At 42.9% G+C, this 25,683-nt stretch overlaps 1 protein-coding gene across 3 annotated transcripts in view; it reads right to left on the bottom strand.

Annotated features, from left to right (window-relative positions):
• ASTN2 (astrotactin 2) overlaps positions 1–25,683 on the bottom strand; it is a 1,044,864-nt gene that overhangs the window by 354,824 nt on the left and 664,357 nt on the right. For all 3 annotated transcript variants that reach the window (XM_070375013.1, XM_070375014.1, XM_070375012.1), the window contains one exon: positions 6,906–7,094. In XM_070375013.1, coding sequence (XP_070231114.1) covers positions 6,906–7,094 — 189 coding nt within the window. The remainder of the gene's footprint in view (positions 1–6,905; positions 7,095–25,683) is intronic.

Genomic DNA, 25,683 nt, shown 5'->3' with positions numbered 1-25,683 from the left:
TTCTGGGTCTCTGCACCATGACCATAAGACTTAAGGTGCCCAAAGGAGTGTGAGCAGAATGTGCCCTCTAGGAGGCAGTAGGGAAGCCAAGTTCCATCCCCACTATGACAGCATTCATGGAAGCACATGAAGATAATGTTCTGTCAGTCCAGATTCCCAAACACCAGAATGAGCACAACTGCTGTGATTCTCTCCAGAGTGTGTGGTATGAGCAACACACAGACTTTTCTGTGATGCCTCTGAGGTTTTGAAATCATGTGTTACCAAGACACAGTATAATGCAGTCTGACTGACATATTCATTTCTTTTTCTTTTTTTTGTAAAACCAAGTTGTCAAGGGCTACTTCGCAACAGGTCTTGGAAAGATTAAGTGAGAAAACATAGGGAATGTAGTATAGGACCTGGCAAATAAAAAAGTACGCACATGATTAAAGAGTAGGGAACAGGGAATGATCAAGAGCAGCATGTACAATTAACCATGTCCCAGGAAGGCAGCAGAGAAACCATAGCTTTGGAGCCACTTAATAAGACGTGACTCAGGACCTTCAGCGGGGGAACAAGTGGGCGCCACAAGTGAAAGCCAGCTTTCCTCAAATCTTTTAAGAAAATCCTTCTGCTTCACCAGGCGTGGGTTGGTGGTGCTTCATCCTGAATGCCACATCTTACCCAAATTGTCATCTTATTCATCTGTACAGCATGCATGTCTGATAAGCAACCCAGACTAGAAACAGCCTTTCTAGTAAATCTTTCATGAGCTCCTTACACTCTTTGGAGGTCATTTGGGAAGGCCTATGAGCCAGTGTCTGCGGCTGGCAGAACCATCTTCTTTTTGATGAGGCATTTGAAAAATGTACCATTGTATTTGCTCAGCCCCCATTCCCAAAGCAATTTCTCCTCACTGCAACTTCTGAGACTCCAGCCTCAATAACAGTCCTTGACTGATGTTTATCTAAATTTCTGCCACCTATAACCGAAGTTGACCTTTCTTTATAATAAAAATGAGGCAGAATGAATAAGGATGGGAGAGAAGGGGGAAGTTAAATACAAACCAACAAATGAAACAACCACCACCACCAAGCTCCTGTGAGTTTCTCTCATTCCGACAGTCTCTGCCAGGCTCCTCCTCATCAAGAGTTGAGGGGAGGGAATTCTGAAGGTGAGCCTGCAAGGGTCATTATGACCAACAGAGTTCACCAGAAGGGATTAGAAACAGCGAAGCTTAGCATCATTTTCTGAGTTTGGGGGCAATTCAGAGGTGAGATATTTGACTTTTCACATTTCCTCAGAACTTGGCATTTTACCAAAGGCTTTCATGTGCTTTCATAATCCATCTGAACTTGATTCCTAATCCAGAGCTCTCTCTTAACACCATCCAGACTCTTAAAACAACACTTACTCCCTCCTGGGAGTAAATGATATTGTGACTTTAGTCTGTCCTTTTCTCTATCATTTCAGCTCTCCTTTAAGCCTTTCATCTTTCACGCCTCCCTAACTCCTTCACCTTTCACCATTTAACTACTCATCTCTTTAGCCCTTGTTAATCCTCTGTATCTCTTTAACCCTTTCTGTGCCTTAGTCCCTCCTTCTGTCACTCTGATTCCCACTTAATTCTCTCTCCATGACTCTGCTTTGTCCCTCTGCCTGCTTCTCCTTATCACTCTCACCCTACTTCATCCTCCCACATAGTGGGTGATTCCTGGACTTGTCAGGTCCTAAACTCTCCACGTGCTCCTCTCCGAGATAAGCTGCATTCTACATGCGACAACCTAGGAGGTGGCTAGGAAGGGGGTCAGGTTCCTGCAGAGTCACGTCTATGGAAGTGGGGTTTGCCTAAGATCCCTCCTTCATTATGAGTCATGTCCGACTCTGTGCGACCCCACGGATGGCAGCCCACCAGGCTCCCCTGTCCCTGGGATTCTCCAGGCAAGAACACTGGAGTGGGTTGCCATTTCCTTCTCCAATGTGTGAAAGTGAAAAGTGAAAGTGAAGTCGCCCAGTCGTGTCCAACTCTTAGCGACCCCATGGACTGCAGCCTAGCAGGCTCCTCCGTCCATGAGATTTTCCAGGCAAAAGTACTGGAGTGGGGTGCCATTGCCTTCTCTGCATTATGAGTCTGGCAGCCCCCAAGGGCAGCCACATCCTCACTAGAAGCAGTCCTCTGCTAGAAGCGGAGTGAAGCAGGTGGCCCTTCTTACCACGTGCTAACATGGGGACATGAAGAAGTGACCTACATCACTTGTAACAGAACCAGAGGTCAGGAGAACAGTGGTTTGGGAGTCACAGACTCAAACTTTCAGTCTCAGAGGGGCCCCAAATAATGACAAAGTGAAGTTGCCCAGTCATGTCCGACTCTGTGACCCCATGGACTGTAGCCCATGGGATTTTACAGGCAAGAGTACTGGAGTGGGTTGTCATTTCCTTCTCCAATCATGACAAGCACTGGGTAAATAATATCCATCCCTGGGCCTCAGTTTCCCCAGCTACATGATAAGGGGTGAACATCTGTCGATCTTTAAGACCTTGCCCAGTTCAGAAACTTGAAATGCAAGACTTCTGTAAAGCAGAAATCCAGGTTGTGCTTTCAGAGATTCGAGAGAGGACATGAGAAGCAGACCTGTCTCCGTCAGCAGTTGCTAGGTGTGGGCATCCAGGTGGGGGCAGGGGGTGGGAGTACAAAGCCACACTGCGACTGCCACAGAGCAGAGTCTGCAACTGGGAGGGAGTTTGAAATTGCAGGCCAGGCTAGGCAGCTGTCAGGAAATGGGACATATGGGAAGACAACTGGTAGGGTGCCTGCTGGTTACTCTGGAGGGCTGGACCGGAGATTACTTGAAGGAGGGAGGGAAGGATGAAGGGCAGGAGAGAAATGCCAACAGCCTTTGGTGCTGAAAAGATGTACAGGCCTGCCTTCTGGAACCTGAAGGACAAAGAGCCGCAGCTCCTCCTTATCTGGGGCTCAGGAAAGGAGACTTTTGAAAGAGATAAATTTAGACTCATTAGAAGCCACTCACCTTCCCACAGAGGGAAGTCGACCGCCTTAGTGTGGGGCTCCAAGTGGCGACATGGTCTGGGGACAGAAATAATTGCAAAGAAAGTTTAACTGAAGCCAAGGATGAGTGAGCTGAAGTGAAATGGGCTATTCTAATATAATGGGAGTCTAGGGAGTTCCCTAAATCTGGAGGCTGTTGTCAAAAGAGAAGAGTGTGACCTGTTCACTATACTCCCTTCCATGAGCAAATCAGGGTGAACTGGCCCTAGCTATTCAGGGATAACCCAAGACTGAAGGGAACAATAAACAGAGTGTTTGAGGCAGAAGGAAGACTCCTGATGGGGATGACATTCCATGTGAGCCCAGAAACTCCCAGATCAGCCTTCAAGGAGCCAAGCTCTCTCTTATCAACCAGTCTATTGATAGGGGGAAGGCATGCCTGCTGGATAATCAGGAGATCTGAGTTCAAAGGCCAGTTCTCAAATGACTTGTTTGTGACCTTAGCCAAGGCCCTTCCCCACATGCAAATGAGATCCTGAGATTCCAGGATGCCCCTTCAGGATCCAGGACCTTACTTCCCAATCTGTGTCCTTCATTTTGACCAAGCTAATCTTCACCCTTGAGAGTGGGAACTTGTGGATTTGATCATGTATCACATGCCAGTCACTCTGATGGTTGCTATGAGCAATCAAACTACATAAAACAAGCAATATGCCCATATCACACTGACTGGGATATGGTAAAACACCACTATTAAAAGATGAGGCAGAAAGACTCTGCTGGCCATGGATAGGGCTGGATTTTGGAGCTGAGTCAATCTGGAGATTTGCTTTCCTATCTCTCCCTCTCCTCTCATTTATCAGTATATCCAGGCTTCTGCATGTTCCTTCCTGGACAGGAAAAGGACTATAGCTCTTCTCCCTCCCAGGAAGCACTAGTCTTTGTCATCACTTCAAACTCCAGTTCATAAGCCTTGTCCTTAATGAAGCCCTTTTTTATTCCTTCTAATTTCTTTTGAAAGTCTTCAGATGGGAACTCTGAAAACCATTGGCATTCCCTGGAACATATCTTTGCAAATCCAATTTTCACATATTTGTTTTCTAATTGTGTGGGTGTCTTCTTGCACATTTGTAGATTCCTTCCTTGAAGGTGAGGGGCAGTTGATTTTTTCCTTTCAATTCCAGGCAACATTATTCTACCCATCATCATGCTCAACACAGGGTTTCATAGACTATTAAAACGATAGAAAATCAAGATTCTAGAGACTCAGAATTGAGAAGCTCATCCACATTGCCCTTAAATATCTCTCAGGGTTTTTCTGATCGAGTGCCATCCGTCTTGGCTTGAGCATCTGGGTGGTAGAAAGAACATTACTGGGAGTTGGAGAACTCAATTCTGCATTAAATTGTTGTGAGACTGCCAGTCACTTCTATCACCCTTGACTCCTCCCTCAACCTCACCCTTTGCCTGAAACTGCTCCCCAGCCCTTGTCCATTATCCCACTCAACTATATCCCCAAATCTCCTTTCTCAATTTTATTCCTGTCATCCTGGCTTAAAACTGCTAACATTCTCATGTGGCTTCTATAATAGACACCTGGTCGACCTCATTCCACCATCTCCCTTTCCACTCTCATCGCAACCTACTCCCCACACAGCTACCATAAAGTTGAAAAAATGCAATGCAATCATGACATACCTCCCTCATTTATCCATTTAAGAGTTTCCCTCTTTACTGTTACAGTAAAGCCTTAGCCTGCAAGATCCCCACGATCTGCCATTGCTTACCACTCTGCCTTCACCTCCCACTACTCCTCCCTACTTTCTCAGCTTCAACCACACCAGATTCTTCATTTCCTGAAGTCAGTCAAGTTCTTTTCCCTCTTAGAACATCTGTCTCTGCTTGAAAACTTTTCCAGTGCTAACTCCCACTCATCTTCCAGGTATTAGTTAAATAACACTTCCCCTGGAAACTAGACTGTGAGCCTTCTTATTGCTTTCTAATCCAGTGGATGTACCCACCCCTCACTCTCTCCAACTAAATTAGATCCCACTGTTAATTGATTTCCTGGAACACTGTATTTTTACTTCACAATACCTGCTATAAATTAAGTACTTAAGATTGCATGCCACACACACATGCACACTGTATCTAAACACCACGACGTCTAAAGCCATTTTTATCTCATCTCCCATTGTGTTCCAAGTAACCAGCATGGTAGGTGGGACACTGCAGGTGCTCAAAAGCATGTGACAGCGACACAGATGAACAGTTCAGGGGATTCACATTTTCATTCCGGTTCTATAAAATGGGAAGTGATGTGACATGTTGGATTAGAAGATAAGCCCAGGGCTGGGGAGTCAGTCAGATATACATCTGAATCCTTACTTTCCCTCTCACTAGATGGTGACCTTGAGACAGTCAGTTTACCTCTCTGTTATTGAGAATTTTCAACTGCAAAATGGAGGCCATGGTATCTCAAAAGGGTTTAATTGTGAAGTGGTAATTGCACTGTCCTGGCTCTTTAACTTCCCATCAGGGGGATGTGGGAAAGTTACTTAACACTGCCACTTCTTATCTGTATAAAGAGGATGATAACAGCCTCTACTTCACAGGGCCATGGTGAGGATGACATAAATCAGTGGGTGGAAAGTGCTAGAATGCCCACAGCATATGCTAACTTAATGTTCGTGGCTATCATTGCTCTTAAAATACTTAGTAAGGAGCTTGACACACAGTGCGTGTCAGGCGCTCAGTCACGTCCGACTCCAGGCGATTCCATGGACTGTAGCCCACCAGCTCCACTGTCCATAAGCTTCTCCAGGCAGGAATACTGGAGTGGGTTGCCATTTCCTACTCCATGGCATACAGTATTTCTTAGTAAATAGTAGCTAGTATTACCACTCCTACAAGCAACAATTATTAACTATTTGGCAGGATGAGGATGATTCTGATGGTGATGTTTCTTACCAGTTCTGACTTCTGTTGACATGACCGCAAACGATAGGTGAAGCTTTCTTTGTGATAATATCCTATTACATTTTAATGCAAAACTGTCTAAAACTACATACATATTTTTTAAAAAAGATAAACATTTCTTACATATGGGACAGTTCTCAGTTCTTCTCATGCTATCGTCTTATGGCTTTCAGATTTTGATGCATGAATAAATCCCACTGAAGGCCTCTCATCTCCAGAAACAACAGCCCCAGTTCCTTCAACTCTCCCAGGAAGACTTTCCCAATTAGACTGCATGTCTAATCTTCATATAATTTGGACAACCCAGTTGCTTTCCTGTTTATTCTCATATAGGAACACTCTCATCTTTTAATTTCACATGTATGTCTGTATTTATTAACAAGGAAAGAGGTATTTGACATACCAATGAGAAAAAAACAGCAATTTCTAAACAGCTTTCCTGAGAGTTGGCATGTTTGTGTGTTTGTGTACTCATTGACATACAGATCGAGAAAGAGAGAGAGGTGTTTTAAGAATGTTCAAGAAAATATTAATTCTGGCTATTTCTGGATGATGGGAATTTTATTTTCTACTTCATTAAATGTCTTTATTTTTGAACTGCCTGAATAGCCTACATAAGATACTTTTTAATAGATGGGAAGATTAATTACATTAAAAATTCCATTAACTATACTTGTAGGATGATTTAAGATTGAAATGAAAATATGTGGAGAGTTAGAAAATGGGAGGATGGGGTAGACAAAGGCTTTGGTCAGTGGAAGAGGAACTCCAGAGAATAGATTCTGCCGCCTTCTGTCACCTTGTGCACAGGCACTTGTGAGTCTAGGAGATGCTGACCGGCGCACCAGGCCTCTACCCCACGTGCCCATGGCTCCCTCCCCCGCCCAGGTTCTGGGTCAGCGACTTGACTGGTGAAGTGCAGGTGTCTGCCCCTTACCTAAACGTCATCTGGAAGACTTGGCCTTGGTTCACATGCTGGGTCCGGTTGTTGTAACCATGTAGCATCTCTCCAAAGAGGGTGTCGTTGAACTTGGAGTCAGGCTTGAGGCACTTGGGGCCCTCGCAGACATCTGAGAGCATGAGGCAGGACTTTCCATCAGGAGCCAGCTTGTACTCCTCCACACAGCTGCATGATAAAACAAGGCCAAGAGTTAGCTTGCACGCTGGATGCCCCTATTGGGAGTGACCTAAAACCCAGGCCTCTTTTGCCTGCAAAACAGGTCACAGTTTAGGAATGGAAACAGTTATGCTGGCTGGAATCTATCTAGGGCACAGGTGTCTAGAGAGAAGCACATTAATCCTGCAAATTGGTAAATTCAAGGAAAGTCATTTGTGACACTTTGGAGGAGTCGAGGGGGACGCCAGAGAGCACATCCACACACAAAGCAAATTTAAAAACTGTTTTCCATGAACACACAAACCTTAAAAAGCATGACAGACCAATTTGCAGGGAATTATCAACTAGTTTCTCAAATCAGAATCTATTCCCAGTGCATCTGTCGGCCAAGGTTGAAGACTGTAGCAAAAACAAGGATTTCGTTGCCCTTGTTGAGCAAAGGTGGCAGTTCCAGGACCATGGACAGCACACAGCGCAGCCGCCACAACTTCTGTTCAATTAGCAAAGTTAGCAGTCTTTGCTGACTTCTACCTACCTAATCCTGACAGCAGAAGGGCCCTTGGCATGCCTTTGAAACTGGGATGGGCTCCTTGGTCGCCCGAATGGGCATCTGAATAGGGTGTGGAAAAATATTTGCAATTTGGGGTGCTTATAGAATGGAAAATAAATCTCTTAGAGAGATAGGGGAAAACAGCAGAGTCCCTAGCTTATGGAAAAATCAAACGAGAAACTGAAATTCTTTGAGTATCTACCTACCCACGGTCCTTTTCTGAGCACTGTGTGTAGGGTGAACATACTAAGATATACAAGAAAACAGGCTGCATGACCGAAGGCAGATTAAATAGGCATTTTTGTCCCTTGTGATGTGTGTGAAGCCAGGCAAGTCATTTTACTTCTTTGCTTTCTGGTTTCCTCATCTGTAAAAGGGGGTTAACACTGCTATCCTACATTACTTCCCTAGGCTGCTGTGAGGTTCCATGACACACTGACTGAATAAACAGAAATTGCAGTGTACTTAACAAAATAATTACAGAGAGGTTGTAATGGTGGTGATGGTGATATTTACTTATTGAGCATATGCTGTTAACTAGGCACTTTGTAAGTTTATTTTATCACCATGAAAAAGGTAGCATCATCATTTCTGCTTTACAGAGGAGCAAAATGAGGAGCCAAAAAATAAAGCAAGTCACACCATAAGTGTCAAAGGTGGCATTCAAAATCAGGTCTGTTCAGTAACAAAGTCATCCTTTTCTCTACTTGTCTTCCAAATCCAGTTGTTCCTATTTGCATGGCATGATCCTGGTTAGGCTGTGCTGGCATGACCCTGGTTAGGTTCTGCTGGTTGGAGGCAGCAGGAAGCAGACAGTCTCTTATCTGCCTTTCTTCCATGGGAGTGAAGATCTGTAGAATCTGACTGCAAAAGACTCATGTGGGAGAAGGGAGAGACTTGGTTTGAGAAGGAAGTGTAGCCAGGATGCAGGAACCAGTGGCTGATGCTAGAGACATAGAACCCAGCTCAAGGCAGGAAGTAGGCGGGCAGAGCTGAAAACACAATCCAAGATCACTCCATTTGAAAAGTCAGGAATATCTTGTATTTGACGCAAGCTGACACCCTGTCCTTGTTTTCCTCTAGCCCCTGGTGTATTGTATGGATATGTTGAGGGTCTTTCCACTGTTTACATGTTCCTGCACAAAGTACAGTGGGAAGTTCTTTGAAGGAGACCTGTTCTGGTACCTTGGTCAAGTCTCTCTTGTCTTCATTTTGCATCTATTAACATATGCAACTCTCCCCTCATAAGGTTGCAGTACAGATAAAATGAGTTTTATAAACGTGCAGATATATGGTAAGGACTCAACAAAGTCTAGTTCCACACATTTATTCCAAAAAGTTCCTAGCAAATATGGGAAATGAGTTACTGGGTAGATCTCACCCTCCTCTCTCTCTTACACACACACATACACAGATGCAGCCGTGAGTAAACGCATGGTTGTAAAAGATTAGATATTATCAAAGTCTATAGAGTAAAACATAGAGGTTCTTAATTTCCCACCCCACACATATTCCTGTTCCAGTGGTCAGCATTGTTAATAATTATATATTCTCATAGGGTATTCTCAATGTATTTAAAGATATACATAATACATATTGTATTTTTATAATAGAAAATACCTGTTTATTTACTATATCATCTATTTTGTTATATATATAACTTTTTCATAATAAACTCATGAACAGAATTACCTTATATGTTGTTGTGAGATACATATTTGCACCTAATATAATTTATTGGTGATCTTTTCAAATCAGTATCCATATAGACCTATCTTTTTTAATAACTCTTTGGCATTGCTCAGTATAAATGTACCATAATGATTTTACTGAAAGTTTATTGATAGACATTTTGTTTCATTTGTTTGTTAATGTTGTCATGATAAAGAATTTTATACATATATCACTACACACCTTTGTGTTTCTATAAAACAGATTCTTAAAAGAATAATTGCTGGGTCAATGTTTTATGAATTTTAAAACTTTGATAGATCTACTAAATGCCTATCTGTAGAGGCATGACCTACAACCCTATCATTGATGAATGAGAGAACCTGCTTGCCCACATCTTTCCTTTCATTACTACCAATCTGGGATGGCTACAGATAAGTTATTTTTGTTTGTGGATTTGCATTTTCCTGATTACTGGTGGCTCTCACCATATTTTCATGTCATAGCTATTTGCATTTCTCATTCTGTACACTATCTATCTATATGCCTTGACCCTTTTTCTACTGTGATACTCGTCTTTTTTTCTTATTGGCTTATACATGCTTGGCATATATTCTCAATAGTTATCTTTCACCTTCCAAATATATTGAAATTTTCTTCCAGCCTGTACTTGTATTTTACTCTTGCTTTTGATGTCTTACAACCTCTTTATCCTGGCCTTTTATTGCTTTTGAATTTTGTGTGATGCTTAGGGAGCCACAAGGATGAGAAAACATTTTTCTCTATATTCTTCTAGTATTTATATACTTTTTCATCTTTGGTTATTTAATCTGTGTGGAATTTATTTTTGTGCATGGTGGGAGTGATTAGTTTAACTTAATTATTTTTTAAATGGGTAGATGACTATCTGAAGGAGCCATCCTTTCACTAAGTAGTTTTAAATGCCATTCTGTCATGTACTAAGTCCCTATGTGTACTGTGTATACATGGTTGGAAATTGTATTTAATTATCTGTATATTCTCATAATAATGCTGCACTATCTTAATTAATAGAGCTTTATGGCATGTTTTGAATGCAGCAAAGTAAGTCTTCTCTTCATAAACACGTATTTTCTATTTCAAAATTTCCTCACTGTTCCTACTCATTTTTCCCTTCAGATAAAATTTAGAGTTGGCTTCTCAAATTCCCATGTAAAACTTTACTGGAATTTTGTGTGGTTCGAAATTGAATTTGTAGACTATATGAGGTTATTCAGTCACTAAGTTCTGCCCAACTCTTTGCAACCCCATGAACTGCAGCTTGCCAGGCTTCCCTATCTTTCACTATTTCCCAGAGTTTGCTCAAAATCATGTCCATTGAGTCAGTAAGGTTATTCAACCATCTTGTCCTCTGTTGTCCCCTTCTTCTCCTGCCCTCAATCTTTCCCAGAATCAGGGTAGGGTCTTTTCCAGTGAGTCAGCTCTTTGCATCAGGTGGCCAAAATATTGGAGCTTCAACTTCAGCATCAGTCATTCCAATGAATATTCAGTATTGATTTCCTTTAGATTGACTGGCTTGATCTCCTTGCAGTCCAAGGGACTCTCAAGAGTCTTCTTTAGCACCAGAATTCAAAAGCATCAATTCTTCAGCACTGAGTCTTCTTTATGGTCCAACTCTCACACGCATACATGACAACTGGTAAAACCATAGCTTGACTATGTGGACTTTTGTCAGCAAAGTGATGTCTTTGCTTTTTAATACACTGTCTAAGTTTATCATAGCTTTCCTTCCAAAGAGCAAGGATCTTTTAATTTCATGGCTGCAGTCACCATCCACAGTGATTTTGGAGCTGAAGAAAATAAAATCTTTCACTGTTTTCACTTTTTCCTCTTCTATTTGCCAAGAAGTGATGAAATCAGATGCCATGATCTTAGTTTTTTAATGTTGTGGTGAAGGGGCTTATGTAACTGAATGAAGCTATGAGCCATGCCATGCAGGGCCATTCAAAATGGATGGGTCATAGTGGAGACTTCTGACAAAATGTCGTCGACTAGGCGGGAATGGCAAATCACTCCAGTATTTCTTGCCACGAGAATCCCATGAACAGTACAAAAAGACTAAATGAGGGGACGTTGTTGATTTTTTTTTTCCTTTAGGATATATGCATTGAGAGTCACCTCTGTACTAGACACCGTTGACAAGTATGAGAGTTGATGTCTTATGTTCACCACACTGGATCCTCTTTGTGGAAACCCTGTAGACTATGCATCTAAGCTGCCCTTGCATTTGGGTTTAAGGGGCCATGTGCAGGGATTCCAAGAGATGGAGTCTGTATAGATGTGATATAAGCCTCTGTCAGACCCCGCCCTTACAAACACCCTGTGTGATTTTCAAGCCCTCTCTTCCCTATCTATGGAAAGCTTGGAGAACATGTGTTTCAGATCCATACTGCAAGATGGAAGAAGGCTGCCTTAATTACAGTGGACCTCATGTCAACCGGAAATCAACTTTTGTGTGCAATCTTCTGGTTTGGGAGGCTTCATCTATTGCAGCAACATAGCAGGGCAAAGGCTAATAGACTTTTGCCAAGAGAACACACTGGTCATAGCAAACACCCTCTTCCAACAACACAAGAAAAGACTCTACACATGGACATCACCAAATGGTCAACACCGAAATCAGATTGATTATATTCTTTGCAGCCAAAGAAGGAGAAGCTCTATACAGTCAGCAAAAACAAGACTGGGAGCTAACTGTGGCTCAGATTATGAGCTCATTATTGCCAAATTCAGACTTAAAGAAAGTAAGGAAAACCACTAGACCATTCAGGTATGACCTAAATCAAATCCCTTATGATTATACAGTGGAAGTGAGAAATAGATTTAAGGGCCTAGATCTGATAGAGTGCCTGATGAATTATGGAATGAGGTTCATGACACTGTACAGGAGACAGGGATCAAGACCATCCCCATGGAAAAGAAATGCAAAAAAGCAAAATGGCTATCTGGGGAGGCCTTAAAAATAGCTGTGAAAAGAAGAGAAGAGAAAAGCAAAGGAGAAAAGGAAAGATATAAGCATCTGAATGCAGAGTTCCAAAGAATAGCAAGGAGAGATAAGCAAGCCTTCTTCAGTGATCAAGGCAAAGAGATAGAGGAAAACAGCAGAATGGGAAAGAATAGAGATCTCTTCAAGAAAATTAGAGATACCAAGGGAACATTTCACGCAAAGATGGGCTCAATAAAGGACAAAATGGTATGGACCTAACAGAAGCAGAAGATATTAAGAAGAGGTGGCAAGAATACACAGAAGAACTGTACAAAAAAGATCTTCATGACCCAGATAATCACAATGGTGTGATCACTGACCTAGAGCCATACATCCCTGAGTGTGAAGTCAAGTGGGCCTTAGAAAGCATCACTGTGAACAAAGCTAGTGGAGGTGATGGAATTCCAGTTGAGCTATTTCAAATCCTGAAAGGTGATGCTGTGAAAGTGCTACACTCAATATGCCAGCAAACTTGGAAAACTCAGCAGTGGCCACAGGACTGGAAAAGGTCAGTTTTCATTCCAATCCCAAAGAAAGGCAATGCCAAAGAATGCTCAAACTACCGCACAATTGCACTCATGTCACACACTAGTAAAGTAATGCTCAAAATTCTCCAAGCTAGGCTTCAGCAATATGTGAACTGTGAACTTCCTGATGTTCAAGCTGGTTTTAGAAAAGGCAGAGGAACCAGAGATCAAATTGCCAACATCCGCTGGATCATCGAAAAAGCAAGAGAGTTCCAGAAAAACATCTATTTCTGCTTTATTGACTATGCCAAAGCCTTTGTGTGGATCACAATAAACTGTGGAAAATTCTGAAACAGATGGGAATACCAGACCACCTGACCTGCCTCTTGAGAAACCTGTATGCAGGTCAGGAAGCAACAGTTAGAACTGGACATGGAACAACAGACTGGTTCCAAATAGGAAAAGGAGTACGTCAAGGCTGTATATTGTCACCCTGCTTATTTAACTTCTATGCAGAGTACATCATGAGAAACGCTGGGCTGGATGAAGCACAAGCTGGAATAAAGATTGCCAGGAGAAATACCAATAACCTCAGATAGGCAGATGACAACACCCTTAGGTGTTCTTTGGAAGGAATGATTCTAAAGCTGAAACTCCAGTACTTTGGCTACCTCATGTGAAGAGGTGACTCATTGGAAAAGACTGATGCTGAGAGGGATTGAGGGCAGGAGGAAAAGGGGATGACAGAGGATGAGATGGCTGGATGGTATCACCGACTCGATGGACATGAGTTTGATTGAACTCCGGGAGTTGGTGATGGACATGGAGGCCTGCCGTGCTGTGATTCATGGGGTTACAAAGAGTCGGACACGACTGTGCGACTGAACTGAACTGAACTGAGTACATCTTATCCTCATTGACTGCTGCAGCAGCTTTACAGTTGGGAGTCTTCTGATTCAGAAACATAGCTGGCGTTTCCATTTAGCAAATGTTCTTTAAAAATCTTCACTGAAGTTTTAGACTTTTAATCACAAAAGTCTTGCACAGATCTGTTGTTCAGTCACCAAGTTACGTCCAACTCTTAGACACCGTGGACCATAGCACGCCAGGCTTCCCTGCCCTTCACCATCTCCCAGAGTTTGCTCAAACTCATGTCCATTGAGTCAGTGATGCCATCCAAACACCTTATCCTCTGTCATCCCCTTCTCCTTCTGCCTTCAACCTTTCCCAGCATCAGGGTCTTTTCCAGTAAGTCAGCTGTTCACATCAGGTGGCCAAAGGATTGGAGCTTCAGCTTCAGCATTAGTCCATCCAATGGATATTCAGGGTTGATTTCCTTTAGGATTGACTGGTTTGATCTCCTTGTTGTCTAAGGGACTCTCAAGAGTCTTCTCTAGCACCACAGTTTGAAAGCATCAATTTTTTGGTGCTTAGCCTTCTTGATAGTCCAACTGTCACATCTGTACATGACTACTGAAAAAATCATAGCTTTGACTGTACGGTCTTTGGTCAGCAAAGTAAGATTTATTCATAAGCATTTATGCAATGCCTTAATGTGGAGAAGTTATAAGCAGGTATTTTGGATCCAGACTACCACAGTCCGAATCCAGATTCCACCATTTTACTGGCTGTGTGACCTTGGAAAAAACGCTTAACTTGTCTGTACTTCCTCTGCTTGCCTATGAAGAAGTTCGCACCGCACAGAGGCACCATGAGGATTAAATGAGCTGTGTCTGAGATACAGCGTGCCCACGCATATAGTAGAAGGATGGCTTCTGTTATTACAGTCTTTTCCACTTGAGGAATAGGACCAGTTTTTCATGTATTGTTTCCCTTATATTTTCTACTTAGTTATTGCTGATATCAAGCAAAGTTATTACTGATTTTTGAAAGCTGGTTTTTCATACTACCACATAAGAAGCCCATCAGTTCTAATACATCAACCAGATTTTTCTAGATGAATGAGTATATATTTGTCAAATTTGGGTATTCAGATTATGCTAGCATTATGGAATAAATTAGAAAACTGTCTTTTTTTTATCTTCCGTCTCTGGATTGGTTTACATAAAATAGAGGTTATCCATTCCTTGATGATTTGATAAGACCTGCCTTTAAAGTACCCTGGGCTCGATGTCATCTTTTCAATTGCAGACATTTAGCTCTCTTATCATTTTATTTTATGTTATCTGGCTATTTAGATGTTCTACTGCATCATGATTCAAACTAGGTAATTTATATTTTCTAAGGAAATAATGCATTTCATCAAGACTTTCAAATGTATTGGCATAAAGTTACATACAGTATTCTCATTAAAGTTGTTTTATCTTCTGTGCTTCTATGGTTATGTCCCTCGCTCATTACTAATGTCTTTATTTGTGCTCTCTCCTTTGAACAAGCGTTTGCCTTTTATGGGCAAGCCTCCTTTTTTTTCCCTCTATTTATTTCAGCCTTTATTTGTATCAATTCCTTCCTGCTGCTTTCTTTGAGTCTGTTTTAGAATTCTTTTTCTGGCTTCTGGAGTTGAGCGCTTCATTTGTCTCTTTTCAGTCTTTCTTGCTTCTTTCTTTGAGTCTGTTTTAGAATTCTTTTTCTGGCTTCTGGAGTTGAGCGCTTCATTTGTCTCTTTTCAGTCTTTCTTGCTGCTTTCTTTGAGTCTGTTTTAGAATTCTTTTTCTGGCTTCTGGAGTTGAGCGCTTCGTTTGTCTCTTTTCAGTCTTTCTTGCTGCTTTCTTTGAGTCTGTTTTAGAATTCTTTTTCTGGCTTCTGCAGTTGAGCGCTTCGTTTGTCTCTTTTCGGTCTTTCTTGCTTCTTAGTGAACGCTGTGGAGCTTCTGGCTACTGCTCTTCCTCTATTCCATGGCTTTGATATGAAGCCTTCCCGCTCCTCCTCGTTTCTAAAGAGGTGATAATTTGAATATGAGGTATTTCCTTACCTAGGTGTAAAAATTTAGAAGGTTGCTTTTTGTAATTCCCATATATATAGATAGATACATAGATTTGTATGCTAGATAGATTATGCTGCTAAGTCGCTTCAGTCGTGTCCGACTCTGTGCGACCCCATAAATGGCAGCCCACCAGGCTCCCCCGTCCTTGGGATTCTCCAGGCAAGAACACTGGAGTGGGTTGTCATTTCCTTCTCCAATGCATGAAAGTGAAAAGTGAAAGTGAAAGTGAAGTCGTTCAGTCATATCCGACTCTTAGCGACCCCAGGGACTGCAGCCCACCAGGCTCCTCCATCCATGGGATTTTCCAGGCAAGAGTACTGGAGTGGGGTGCCATTGCCTTCTCCAAGATAGATTATAGTTAATACCTAACATTATTGTATTCTTGTCTGAGAATGGCTTCTCTGCTGGTTCAAATGGTAAAGAATCTGCCTGCAATGCAGGAGACCTGGGTTCAATGGCTGAGTCAGGAAGATCCCCTGGGGAAGGGAATGGCTACCCACTCTAGTATTCTTGCCTGGAGAATTCCATAGACAGAGGAGTCTGGCAGGCTACAGTCCATGGGGTCACAAAGAGTCAGAAATGACTGACTAACACTTGCACTTTCAGTCTGAGAATATAGCTTGTATAATTTCTACTTTGGTGAATCTACTGAAATTCCAAGCCCCCTTACCTAAAGGAGGCACAAGGTGTCAAGTTCAGATTTTGGATATAATTAAAGCTATGGTCAAAAAGAGGTTGTACCACTTCCCAGCAGAATGACCCCGATCAAGCCTGTTAACTACTCTAGGCCTCAGTAATATAGTCTATTAAATGGGGATAACAATGATCTTTATCGTAGGGCTGATGTGAGAATTAGAGAAAACTTACGTAAAGGATAAAATAATATCCATTATGTAGTGCCTAATTAATGTATCAGCTACTGTGATGTTAACGATAAACATTACTGTGATTATGCTAGTATTATCTCTGACTGCTTCTTGATCTATTAGCCCATTTAGATTTCTATGACAATGTGCATTTATTTCCTGTGGTTTTCAGATGTTAGCTGCTGGCTTCCATCTAAATTCAGATTTCCTAAAGCCAACAGAATTGCCTTTCTTTGATTCACTTTTTTTTTTTGCTGCAAACTACATAATTGGGAAATTGTTTGCTCTATTTATTGGAAATAAATTATACATATAAACATACATTATGCATATATTTTGAATATTTAACTTTATATATTTATCCAAGCACAAGTATTACATATAATGAGCTAAATATATGCATCATATATGCACATATATGTAGATATATGTGTATATGTATGAACATGCACACATATGCATATGCAAAGCTCACTTCTGCATTCATGATTACACAGTCTAGTGAAATATTTTTTCTGTGTATAACTGTATTTTCTCCTTATTGCAAAGTATAGTAGATGGAGAAATGGTCCCCACAAAATATCTACATCCTAATCCCCAGAATCCATGGAATGCTACCGTACATGGTAAAAGGAATTTTGCAACTGTGATTAGGTTAAGAATTTTCATATCAGATGGTCATTCTGGATTATCTGAGTGGGCTCAATGTAATCATCATTATCATTAAGTCGCTAAGTCATGTCCTATCCTTTGTTACTTCATGGACTGAAGCCTGCCAGGTTCCTCTGTCCATGGGATTTACCAGGCAAGAATATCAAATTGGGTTGCCATTTCCCTTCTCCAGGAGGCCTTCCTGACTCAGGGATCAAACCCGAGTTTCCTGCACTGGCAGGCAGATTCTTTACCACTGAGGCATGAATCAGAAGGGTCCTTATAGGAGGATATGAGGCAGAGAAGAGCATCGGGGGCAGAGAAGGAGATACAACTTGATAGCAAAAGAAAGAGAGAAAGATAAACAGACAGACACAGAGACTATGTCTCTGGCTTCAAAGTCCTGTTGGTGTCTAGATTTCAGAAATTCTCCCTTCCAGAACTGCAAAAAATAAATCTATATTGTCTTAGATTAGTTAAATCTATATTGTCAAGATTGCCAGGAGAAATATCAATAACCTCTGATACACAGATGATACCACACTTACGACAAAAAGCAAAGAACTAAAGAGCCTCTTGATGAAAGTAAAAGGGGAGAGTGAAAAAGTTGGCTTAAAACTCAACATTCAGAAAATTAAGATCATGGCATCTGGGCCCATCACTTCATGGCAAATAGATGGGGAAACAATGGAAACAGTTAACCGATTTTATTATTCTGGGGCTCCAAAATCACTGCAGATGATGACTGAAGCCATGAAATTAAAAGACTCTTGCTCCTTGGAAGGAAAGTTATGACCAACTTAGACAGTAAAAAACAGAGACATTACTTTGCCAACAAAGGTCCGTCTAGTCAAAGCTATGGTTTTTCCAGTGGTCATGTATGGATGTGAGAGTTGGACTATAAAGAAAGCTGAGCACCAAAGAACTGATGCTTTTGAACTGTGGTGATGGAGAAGACTCTTGAGAGTCCCTTGGACTGCAAGGAGGTTAAACCAGTCAATCCTAAAGAAAATCAGTCCTGAATATTCATTGGAAGGACTGATGTTGAAGCTGAAGCTCAAATACTTTGGCCACCTGATGCAAAAAGCTGACTCATTTGAAAAGACTCTGATGCTGGGAGGGATTGGGGGCAGGAGGAGAAGGGGATGACAGAGGATGAGATGGCTGGATGGCATCACCAACTTGATGGACATGAGTTTGAGTAAACTCCTGGAGTTGGTGATGGACAGAGAAGCCTGGTGTGCTACAGTCCATGGGGTCACAGAGTTGGACACAAATTCTCCAAGCCAGGCTTCAGCAATATGTGAACTGTGAACTTCCTGATGTTTAAGCTGGTTTTAGAAAAGGCAGAGGAACCAGAGATCAAATTGACAACATCCGCTGGATCATGGAAAAGGCAAGAGAGCTCCAGAAAAACATCTATTTCTGCTTTATTGACTATGCCAAAGCCTTTGACTGTGTGGATCACAATAAACTGTGGAAAATTCTGAAAGAGATGGGAATACCAGACCACCTGATCTGCCTCTTGAGAAATTTGTATGCAGGTCAGGAAGCAACAGTTAGAACTGGACATGGAACAATAGACTGGTTCAAAATAGGAAAAGGAGTTCGTCAAGGCTGTATATTGTCATCCTGCTTATTTAACTTATATGCAGAGTACATCATGAGAAATGCTGAGCTGGAAGAAGCACAAGCTGGAATCAAGATTGCCGGAAGAAACATCAGTAACCTCAGATATGCAGATGACACCACCCTTATGGCAGAAAGTGAAGAGGAACTAAAAAGCCTCTTGATGAAAGTGAAAGTGGAGAGTGAAAAAGTTGGCTTAAAGCTCAACATTCAGAAAATGAAGATCATGGCATCCGGTCCCATCACTTCATGGGAAATAGATGTGGGAACAGTGTCAGACTTTATTTTTTGGGGCTCCAAAATCACTACAGATGGTGACTGCAGCCATGAAATTAAAAGACGCTTACTCCTTGGAAGAAAAGTTATGACCAACCTAGATAGCATATTCAAAAGCAGAGACATTACTTTGCTGACAAAGGTTCATCTAGTCAAGGCTATGGTTTTTCCATTGGTCATGTATGGATGTGAGAGTTGGACTGTGAAGAAGGCTGAGTGCCGAAGAATTGATGCTTTTGAACTGTGGTGTTGGAGAAGACTCTTGAGCGTCCCTTGGACTGCGAGGAGATCCAACCAGTCCATTCTGAAGGAGATCAGCCCTGGGATTTCTTTGGAAGGAATGATGCTAAAGCTGAAACTCCAGTACTTCGGCCACCTCATGTGAAGAGTTGACTCATTGGAAAAGACTCTGATGCTGGGAGCGATTGGGGGCAAGAGGAGAAGGGGACGACAGAGGATGAGATGGCTGGATGGCATCACTGACTCGATGGAAGTCTCAGTGAACTCCAGGAGTTGGTGATGGACAGGGAGGCCTGGCGTGCTGCGATTCATGGGGTCGCAAAGAGTTGGACACGACTGAGAGACTGATCTGATCTGATCTGAGCAACTGAACTGAACTTATATTGTGTGACAGTGTGTGTGTGGTAATGAACTGCAGAAGCACTAGGAAACTAATACACACCCCTCATAGGGAGGTGGTGCTCCCATTTTCAGACGAGAGAATTGAAGTTTAGAAAAGTAAAGTAACTTGCCCGTGGAGATATGCCTTGTCAATAGTCATGTTAGGAATCAAACCTGGAGTTCATATTTCAAGAAGTGTGTATATGAATGTGTGTGTGAGAGCATATGTTTGTGAGTGAGTGAGTGTGTGTGTGAGTGAGTGTGAGTATGTGAGTGAGTGTGTGTGAGTGTGTGTGTGTGAGTGTGTGTGAGTATGTGTGTGAGTATGAGTGGGTGTGTGAGTGTGTGTGAGTGTGAGTGTGTGTGCATGTGAGTGTGTATCACTTCAGTCATGTTACAACTGTAGGTGCATGGTATTTTCCTTTTGCCTGGGGCCAGGAAAAGACTGGCCTAGCAGGAGAGGAAGGAGGGAAGATTAAAGGCCAGGGTTCACTTATTAATAGTAAGACCCTTAGAGATGTAGGGAGAGAGAGCGAGAACAAGAACGGAACTCGTAAAGGCGAATGATCCTTTGAATTTTAAAACATCAGCAGCTCTCTCCCCCAAGCCACCTCCGGGCACAGGATGATTTATGCAAAGGTCTATTTAGTTGTTGGTTTCTGTTTTTTTTTTTTTTTTTAATCTTATTTTTGTACCATGCAACATAATTATACAGCTCCTTTAGAACATTCTGTCGTCTGGGAGATTTTCTTACAGAAATTCTAAAGAGTGTAGGCTCACAGGAAACCAGCCAAGATCCTCATGAAACTATATTTACACATATGCCAAAATGAAAGATATAAAATAAGTACAAAGATACAAACTGGGCGTTTTAGCTGAAGGCGATGAACGTGCTACCCTGAACACACCCATCCCCGTTACAGAGAATGCCAGAACTGGATGGGGCTTCAGAGAGTGTACCATGAAATCTGGTATGTGTTTAGCCAAGAGCATGCTTTATTGAACCCTTTGAGCAATGTTGTGAGATGGGTACTTTCATTCCAACATTGCCACTAGGGACCCTGAGGCTTGGCATTTTAAATTCCTTGACCAAGATCACACGAGCACTTTGGAAAAGCCAGGATGTGGCCTTGGATCTTCCTCCTTCAAATCTAGGGCTATTCCACTTTAGCACAATTGACAGCTTCCAAACTGCTTGTTTTGGGGAAAAAAGGGAATCTAGGCCTGAAAAGAAATGGCGTTTATACAAATTCTTAAGGCATTCACACAAATGGCATTGATACGGATTCTCGTATTTATTCATGTATTTACCTGCTCATTCATTCATTCCTTAATGGCTTATGGAATTAATAAAATTATGTGTTGAAACCACAGACTAGAAACTTTTTTAATAGGGAAGGGAAACAAATCCCAGGGTAGGGCAAAAGAATACAATTAAAATTGAGTAAGAAGATGGCCTTCATTTCCCCTCCAGGGAATCCTCCCAACCCAGGGATTGAGCCCCTGTCTCCTGACTCTCCTGCATTGGCAGGCAGATTCTTTACCACTAGTGCCACTCGGGAAGCTCAAATTATATCTAAACACATTTAATATATTCTGATCAGAATAGAGCAGCTGGGGACATCTATCCTGATGCCGCCTCCTCGCTGGCAGCGAGACCACTCCCGGCCTCAGGTTGCTCCTCCAAATGATCTGAGAAATACGGAAGCTTCAAACATGTGGATGGCATTGCTCACCACCTCTTATACAGGTATATATAGGATACACCTCTCTTTGCAAATTATGTCAGGAAAACGAGTGTATCCTCTGGAAAATGACACAAAGCAAACCATACCCTCTCCCCACCCCACACCCTAAACAAAACAAAACAAAAAAAACCCCACAAACTTCCTGCTCTCAAACCAGTACAATTCTATAATCCACCACGTTTTGTTTGTTTTCTCCTGTTCACTTTGGTAACCAGGACAAACCAGAGCTAAACTGATCTCACGTTGAGTAACCTTCCCCTTCCAGGTTCCTGAAATCATTTTCTCCCTTTCCCTTTCTCTCCTACGAACGGCTGTGGTCTGTCCTATGTGCATCCATCTTTTACAGGTTGGATTTTTGTGGATAATGTTACATTCTCTTGGAAGAATGTGCGGTATACACTGTAAACACACGCATACAAATGAAACGAACTTGGTTGCTAGGTAACTTGAATAAGTCGTTAGAGAGAAGAAGTGCTTCCTCACCCATAAGACTCATTCTATGCTTCATCTTAGTAGCCCATGACCTTCTCAACCATCTCAATCCACCTGCTTCTCTTAGCATGCTGGACCCTGGGGTCTACCCCGATCAGTCGGGACCGAGTGAGGCTCAAACGCCAGGCCCCAGAGTCTTAACCAGTCCTTAACCCCAGTCCTTTGCCCCTGGTGGAAAAGGACTTGTACTCGATGCTTCTTTGCATTCTCAGCATCCCAACCCCCAAGCACAGAGTCAAGGCAGCAAATATTACTGGAAGAATTCTTTACTTCAACAATGATGGCTTTGAACTGGTCCTGGAACGGGCAGTGTAGACTGACAATGAGGACATGCAGCTGGTTAAGACTTGGTCTCTGCTCATGAGGGATGCACGGCGCGCCAGGGGCCAGACTGAAGAGCAGGCACGTCAACAGAGTGATGCGGCTGCAACTCGGAGGGGCATGGGACCTGCGTGACCCCAGAGAAAGGCCATTTCACTTAGCTTTGAGGAGTTCGGCCTGACCAGGGGCTACAACCAGGACAGAAAGTCAGAGGTCCAATCTGCGAGAGGCATCAAGATGTCACTGGGATAAATTAGAATTGGAGACAAAATGTCAGTGGCCCTTCCTTGGTAAGAGCGCCCTATGGGAAGAAAAGAAAAAAAAAAAAATATATATATATATAAATATATATAAAAGACAAGAAAAACAGTCCTTTCTGTGCGTGCCCTGACCTCGTTTGTGTGTGTCTGTGCTCAGTTGCTCAGTCATGTCTGACTCTTTGCAACCCTACGGACTGTAGCCCACCAGGAGCCCACCGCTCCTCTTTCCATGGAATTTTCCAGGCAAGAATACTGGAGTGGGTTGCCATTTCCTATTCCAGGGGATTTTCCTGACCCAGGGATCAAACCCCGGTTTCTTGCGTCTCCTGCACTGGCAGGTGGATTCTTTACCGCTAGCACCACCTGGGAAGGCCCTGCTGCTGCTGCTGTGAAGTCGCTTCAGTCGTGTCCGACTCTGTGCAACCCCAGAGACGGCAGCCCTCCAGGCTCCCCCGTCCCTGGGATTCTCCAGGCAAGAACACTGGAGTGGGTTGCCATTTCCTCCTCCAATGCATGAAAGTGAAAAGTGAAAGTGAAGTCACTCAGTCGTGTCTGACTCCTAGCGACCCCATGGACTGCAGCCCACCAGGCTCCTCTGTCCATGGGATTTTCCGGGCAAGAGTACTGGAGTGGGGTGCCATTGCCTTCTCCGGGAAGCCCCTGTTAGCATTAAGCTAATATTTAAACATTATCCACTCAGAAAGACAAGGCATATTATACCCAGCTCCATGGTAACTGCACATCTCTGCCCTGCCCTTCTCTTGGGGCTCAGAGAAGACTTGCTGGGGGAAGATAACATCTGTACTGAGACTTGAAAATAAAACAGTGTGCAAGCTAAAGCCAGGGAGAAATGAGAGGCAGCGGAGAGGAGAGATGGAGGAGAGGCAGAGGGAGCAATGTTGAAAACTCCAGAAGCTGAAGCCGAGACGCATAGTTCAGGAACAGGGACACAGCTGGAAATACAACGGAAAAGGCTGGAAGCGAACAATTTCCTTAGCCAAGTCAGCTGAGGAACTCCATTAAACAAGTATTAACTGAACACCTACTATGTGTCAGGGACTGTTCTAACGTGTTGGAGATAGAGCAGTAAGCAGGACATACAATTCAGCCACTGGAAGATGAAATGACACATTTTTATACCTATTAGACTCATCACAGGTACCATTAACTGAGTGCCTAAGTGTGCTGGCCTCTGTGCTCATACAATTTCATTCAATCCTTCCGATGCTGCTGGAATCACATCTGATTCTATGCGAAACGAGAGACTCAGAGATGTTTAGTGATTTGCTCAAAATTATGTGGCCGGAAGTAGCCAGAGGCCAGAAGCGATGTCAGATAAGGGAGCCACACAGACTGGGCTTAAATCCTGAGGCCTCCGCTTCCCAGCTGTGTGACCTTAAGCCAGTCACTGAGCCCCTCTGTGCCTGGTTGTCTTGACAGTAAGTCACAACCATAGCACTAGTACTGATGCAGGAGATAGATGGGCTCCAGGTTAGACATTTACAACCAGCTAGCCTCCTGCCTGCATTTCCTGAGACAAGAGATAGGTGGGCTCCAGTTGAGGCATTTACAGCTGGCCTCCTGTTTACCCCACTGAAATGAAAGTTGTAACAACAAGGTAAATAGCCAGTGTTTGAATCTTGTCAACACCTTAAGGGAATAGTCATGGCAAGAACAAAGAGAGGCAAAACCCTGTCTATGTAAATGATTAATGGATCTCCCTTCTCCCTCTTCTGGGACAAGGGAGAGACACTACTCATGTGCAGAAAGGCTCCTTGTGGATCAAAAGTCAGGGGATAATTCCAGGCCATAATGAGTCTTGCTCCTCCCAGAAGCCTGCAGTTCGAGATCCACCTTGGCTGAAGGGTGCTTGCATATGGGAGTGAGTGTCCCAGGGTAGGTTAGGTGTGGAAAAAGAAATCAGATAATTGGCCTGGAGGAAGAAAAAGACCCGGAAGAACTGCCCCATATAAATGACCGCCACTTTACTATGCTCCTCCTCACTGGGGGGAGGCCCACACCCTTTCACTGCAGCCTTGCATCTCTGTCTTACTTCTACCTCACCCAAACAGTTTCTCTATGTCCTCTCCCACTTGTTGTCATGCTATGTCCCTAATAATAACTCCAAATCTGGGTTTACAGTTTCTCCCTCCGTGATAAAAGTATTTTTCACCGGGGCAAAGATTCAGGGAAAAATAGCTTACGGCCTCTAGCCCTTGATGGCCTAGGATTCCTGGTTCTCATCCAGGATCAGTTCAGTTCAGTTCAGTCGCTCAGTTGTGTTCGACTGCGACTGTGACCCCATGGACTGCAGCACCCCAGGTTTCCCTGTCCATCACCAATTCCAGGAGCGTGCTCAAACTCACGTCCATTGAGTCAGTGACATGCAACCATCTCATCCTCTGTTGTCCCCTTCTCCTGCCTTCAATCATTCCCAGCATCAGGGTCTTTTCAAATGAGTCAGCCCTTCGCATCAGGTGGCCAAAGTATTGGAGTTTCAGCTTCAGCATCTGTCCTTCCAATGAATATTCAGGACTGATTTCCTTTAGGATTGACTAGTTTGACCTCCTTGCAGTCCAAGGGACTCTCAAGAGTCTTCTCCAACATCACAGTTCAAAAGTATCAATTCTTCAGCATTCAGCTTTCTTTATAGTCTAACTCTCACATCCATACATGACTACTGGAAAAACCATAGCTTTGACTAGATGGACCTTTGTTGGCACGATACCCAGGTTCAATTCCTGGGCAGGGAATTAAGATCTGACTTCACGCCACCTCTCACTGCTGCCTCGCTGAGATCAGTACCTCCTTTGTAGATATGTTATGAGAATTCAGCAGGCTAATGTAATCAAAGCATTTAGTACAGTCATGGCACATAGGAAGTGCTTAATAAGTGTTAGCTGCTATTATTAGTGAAAGTGAAGTTGCTCAGTCGTGCCCGACTCTTAGTGACCCCATGGACTGCAGTCTACCAGGCTCCTCCGTCCATATTAACCTGCCTGCAAAAAGCTTTATGAAACCTGTGCTACCCAGGAAACTCTCAGCAAGGGCACAGAGCTCTGAACAAGTCAACAAGG

The sequence above is a fragment of the Bos mutus genome, chromosome 8, assembly GCF_027580195.1.
Source record: "Bos mutus isolate GX-2022 chromosome 8, NWIPB_WYAK_1.1, whole genome shotgun sequence".
NCBI classification, from domain to species: Eukaryota; Metazoa; Chordata; class Mammalia; order Artiodactyla; family Bovidae; genus Bos; species Bos mutus.
The sequence above is the reverse complement of the archived record's forward strand: the minus strand, read 5'-3'. Positions and strand labels throughout refer to the sequence as shown.